This window comes from Scylla paramamosain, chromosome 38 (assembly GCF_035594125.1).
Source record: "Scylla paramamosain isolate STU-SP2022 chromosome 38, ASM3559412v1, whole genome shotgun sequence".
Lineage (NCBI taxonomy): Eukaryota > Metazoa > Arthropoda > Malacostraca > Decapoda > Portunidae > Scylla > Scylla paramamosain.
The window spans coordinates 11,931,235-11,936,234 of NC_087188.1; the positions used below are offsets into that span (position 1 = coordinate 11,931,235).

Consider the following 5,000-nt stretch of genomic DNA (forward strand, 5'->3'; position numbering starts at 1 on the left):
TACAGGTGTAATATTAGCTTAATTAGCGAGGTGACAGCTGGCCAGGTGAGCTGATGGAGAGAAACAGGCATAGAATGAAAGCCAGGATCTCTCTCTCTCTCTCTCTCTCTCTCTCTCTCTCTCTCTCTCTCTCTCTCTCTCTCTCTCTCTCTCTCTCTCTCTGCTACTTTTAATCATTCTGCGTCTTAAAACTTGTGTCGTCATATTTGAGAGAGAGAGAGAGAGAGAGAGAGAGAGAGAGAGAGAGAGAGAGAGATCAGAGGACAAACAAACAAGAAACACTGATACGGAGTAGGAAGCCAGTTACGCCATCTCCTCCTCCTCCTCCTCCTCCTCCTCCTCCTCCTCCTCCTCCTCCTCCTCCTCCTCCTCCTCCTCCTCCTCCTCCTCCTCTTCTTCTTCACTGTTCGTCTCCTGAAGAAGGTGGGCGGTACAGTTATCTTATCAGCGAAGCGAGAGAGAGAGAGAGAGAGAGAGAGAGAGAGAGAGAGAGAGAGAGAGAGAGAGAGAGAGAGAGAGAGAGAGAGAGTCAGGAAGTGAGTTTGTGAGAGTGAGGAAAGTAACGGAGAGTAACGGTTAGAGAGAGAGAGAGAGAGAGAGAGAGAGAGAGAGAGAGAGAGAGAGAGAGAGAGAGAGAGAGAGAGAGGTGGGGAGGTAAGAGGGGGGAAGAATGCGCTAACGGGGCCGATGTGGGTCACGAGGACTTGTCTTCTGCACCTGACGGAGGAGGAGGAGGAGGAGAAGGAGGAGGAGGAGGAGGAGGAGGAGGAGGAGGAGGAGGAGGAGGAGGAGGAGGAGGTAAAAGTGTGAGGAGGAGGAAGAGAGGCAAAATTCATATACTTTATGGTGGATGAGGTGTAGGAGAAAGCAGAAGAGAAGGAGGAGAAGGAGGAGGGAGGAAGGAAGAAGAGAAGGAAGGAAAGGCGGAAAACGAGGAAGGAAGGTAGTGGAGTAGGGATAAATAGGAAGGAAGAGACAAGGAGGCGATGCAGCTTGACGTGTAAGGAGGAGGAAGAAGAGGAGGAAGAGGAGGAAGAGGAGGAGGAGGTTCATCGGCCTTTATAAGAGAAGCAATCATTCTCAGTTACATTTGTCTCCAGTATCACAGAGGAAGAAGAAGAGGAGGAGGAGGAAGGTGCGGTGTTAGAAGAGGAGGAGGAGGGAGGATAGAGGGTGCTGGGGAAGACTTGGTAAGGGGGACTTCCGGTGTGAGGGTCACGTTTCAGGTTTTTCCAGGTGTTATTATCTGATCCGTTCCTCGTTAACCCAATTATTACCTTGGAGTTACAGGTAAGTCTCATTAACGGAAGTTCGCACCGTAAGCACCTCCTACCCTAATCTTCCTTGACTAACCCAACCTAATCCAATGGTTGCCTTACTCTTAACACGTAAACCTCATGAACTTGAAAGCTTGCAGTCTCTCTCTCTCTCTCTCTCTCTCTCTCTCTCTCTCTCTCTCTCTCTCTCTCTCTCTCTCTCTCTCTCTCTCTCTCTCTCTCTCTCTCTCTCTCCACTTCCCTAACCTAACCTAATGTACCCTAACCCTACCCTTCCCTTCCTATATTAACGACCTAACGTACCGTATTCTAATGTACAGTACATACTCTAATCTAAGCACACATACATACATACATACATACATACATACATATATTCTTATATACATAAACAAACAACTGAAGTAGTGCGAACACACACACACACACACACCAAGTGGCAGTTTAAGGGTTAAACACCAATTATACAGCTTTGTGTCGCGTCTCTGATCGGCGCCACACACACACACACACACAGGGCAGTTAACCTTGTGGGAGTTTAGTGTTAACACCACATCACACCACACCACACCACCGCACCACACCACACCACAGCACACCACCACACCACACCACAGCATACCACACCACACCACACCACAGTACGGTATCCTTGGTCCCCTGACCTGGCTAACCCCGTCTAGCCCCGACAAGCCCCTCCGATCCCCGCCCCGCTCCGCCGCAGCTAAGGTAACAATTTTCCGTCACATATTTAGCGTATATTCGAGTGTTTTGCAGGTGTTTCCAGGTGATATAAAGGCTCGCTGTGTAGGAGTAGTGGAGGAGGTGGAGGTGGAGGGGAGAGGAGGAGTGTGAGGGGGAGGGGAGAGGAGGAGGAGGTATTGAGGAGTGGTGCAAAAAAACTACTTCGGCTCTATATCATCATTTTATTTTTTTTATTAGTGGAGTTTGCATTGTTTTGACATTTAATTCATTAATAGAAAAGTATAACAAATTATTATACATAATGAAATCATGCCTAGCTTTTGTTTTGTTTCCGGTTAAAATAACACTTTCGTCACTATAAATTTTCGTTTTTTTTATTAGCGCGCCTAGGATTTGTTTTGGTGTTTGATTTAAGACTTAAAAATATAAGAAATGTATCCCAAGTAATAATATCCAATAAAACCTAGAGTAACAATTCGTATTTTCAAATTTAAGATAAGTCCGTTGCTAGATTTGAAAAAAATATTTTCTTTATATGACGATAAATTTGTGTTTTCTTTATTTATCTGAAAAGTAAAGATTTTTTGTGTTTAGAATATGTAACATAATCAAGTCTGGCTGTGTTTTCCTTCTCGATAGTATAAGTTTTTTGTAGCCCCGTTCGTGAAAATTACAGATTGTGTTTTGGATTTTTCTTTATTATTAGTCAGGCTGGAAATGTTTTTATATTCCAGATATTAATTAAAGTATATGGCAAGTCAGAATATATAAAGCATTCCAGTCTAGTTCCGTTTTTTCGAGGGGTCAATTTCAAAATGGATTAACGGACGTATCTGAAAATGTGACGTCATCAATGACGTCATCAGGATACCGAGGCCCAAGACATCTCTCCATTCCAGTCCCTTTCTGTCAATGGTCAGTGTGTTAGCTGAAGTATATGGCAGGTTAGAATATATAGTGCAGTCCAGTCTAGGCTTCTTTCTTCTCACGAGTTTCAAAATTATTTGCCGTACACAAGAATAAGGGTCGAGACGGACATTTTCCCTGCCTCCCTCCCTGCTTATACATGAATATTTAGTTAAATCCGTGTGTTTCCAGACACAGACGTGAAAAAAAGCCAGAATTAACCACGGAAATAAACAAATAAACCCCAAATAAAAAGCTTAAATAAAATGCATGTTGCAGCCCCGTTCAGAACGTCCGCCGTGAAAATATCAGGACCCAGACCGAGACCTTCCCTCCTCCCTGCCCGCGTCTGTTCGTCAATATTTTCCTCAGTTTCCCGCGTTTTCCAGGTATTTCCAAGAGTTCTCAAGAATAAGATGTGTAGACTGTTGTAGCAGTAGTAGTAGCAGGAGGAAGAAATTAGGAATGGAGGGAGAGGAGAAGGAGGGAGGAGGAATGGAGGTGGAGGATGGGTGGAGTGCTGGCAATAGTAGTAGTAGTAGTAGTAGTAGTAGTAGGAAGAGGAGGAGGAGGAAATGAGGAATGAAGAATGGATGAGGAGAGGGGTTCTCTCTCTCTCTCTCTCTCTCTCTCTCTCTCTCTCTCTCTCTCTCTCTCTCTCTCTCTCTCTCTCTCTCTCTCTCTCTCTCTCTCTCTCTCTCTCTCTCTCTCTGTGTGTGTGTGTGGGTGTTTTAAGTGTGGGCGTGGATACCTTCACCTTAACCCTTACCAAACTTAACCTAATGTAAACCAACCTTACCCTACGTTAACATACCCTAACCTAACCTAATATCCCATCACTTTTCCCCAACCTAACCTAACCTAACCTACCTTAAACCTTACCTGACATAATCTACCTTAACCTTACCTTAACTGAAAACCTAACCTACCCTACCCTACCCTACCCTACCCTACCACAGCCTAACCTGACCTAATATAAAGGTGCAAAGGAGTCTGATTAGAAAAGTGAATTAAAATCATTACAAGTAGAGCGGTATAATATTTTAAGTTTGTCCAAAATAGAGTACTATTTATTTATTTATTTGTTTATTTATTTATTTTTTTTACCTGTGTTGTTTTTACGTGTTATGAAAGTTTGTTTATTTGTTTATTTGTTTATTTGTTTACATTTTTTTCAGTTGCTTGTTGCTCTCAAATGTATTTTCATGAAAGCTTTGTATATATATATTTTTTTTTGTATCCACGCTCTCTCTCTCTCTCTCTCTCTCTCTCTCTCTCTCTCTCTCTCTCTCTCTCTCTCTCTCTCTCTCTCTCTCTCTCTCTCTCTCTCTCTCTCTCTCTCTCTGAAAGCAGTATTTCTTCTTTTCTTTTTTCATCACATTCTCACTACTTTCTCATAACGGTTCTCTCTCTCTCTCTCTCTCTCTCTCTCTCTCTCTCTCTCTCTCTCTCTCTCTCTCTCTCTCTCTCTCTCTCTCTCTCTCTCTCTCTCTCTCTCTCTCTCTCTCTCTCTCTCTCCAGGGAAACTAAACAGAATTCAAGAGTTCAATAATATTAACATGTTGTGGAGAGAGAGAGAGAGAGAGAGGCGTATGATAATAATAATAATAATAATAATAATAATAATAATAATAATAATAATAATTTAACCCTTCCCCATTAAAGGTAAGATTTTAATTTCACTCGCGTTCTGAAAAAAAAAAAAGAAAAAATGTTGGTGAGAATTTTGAGGTTTTTAATTTTGTGGCGGCCTCATTTCTGCCTCTTTTCCTCTTTTTTTCTTTTTTCCTTTTTTTTCCCTTGTGATGAATTAGTTGTATTTTTTTTTATTCATATTTGCTTTTTTTTTTATCTTTGTTTATTTATCCTTTTCATCTTTTTTATCTTTTTGTCTTTTTCTCTTTTTCTTTCTTCCTAATGTGTGTCATATTCTCTCTCTCTCTCTCTCTCTCTCTCTCTCTCTCTCTCTCTCTCTCTCTCTCTCTCTCTCTCTCTCTCTCTCTCTCTCTCTCTCTCTCTCTCTCTGATACCCAGTATAATATAAATGGCATTAACTTTGAGAGAGAGAGAGAGAGAGAGAGAGAGAGAGAGAGAGAGAGAGAGAGAGAGAGA

At 42.2% G+C, this 5,000-nt stretch overlaps 1 protein-coding gene across 3 annotated transcripts in view; it reads left to right on the top strand.

Moving 5' to 3' along the window:
* LOC135091779 (mucin-12-like) overlaps window positions 1–5,000 on the top strand; it is a 126,860-nt gene that overhangs the window by 104,934 nt on the left and 16,926 nt on the right. Inside the window, exon 1 of one of the 3 annotated variants that reach the window (XM_063989739.1) lies at window positions 1,761–2,006. The exons of 1 other annotated variant lie outside the window; for it this stretch is intronic. Coding sequence is in view for 1 of the 2 variants with exons in the window: in XM_063989737.1 (XP_063845807.1) it covers window positions 3,155–3,277 (123 nt within the window). In the remaining variant the exon portion in view is untranslated. Of the gene's footprint in view, window positions 1–1,760; window positions 2,007–2,981; window positions 3,278–5,000 lie in introns of those variants that run through there. One more of the 3 variants, XM_063989737.1, reaches the window with a different exon arrangement.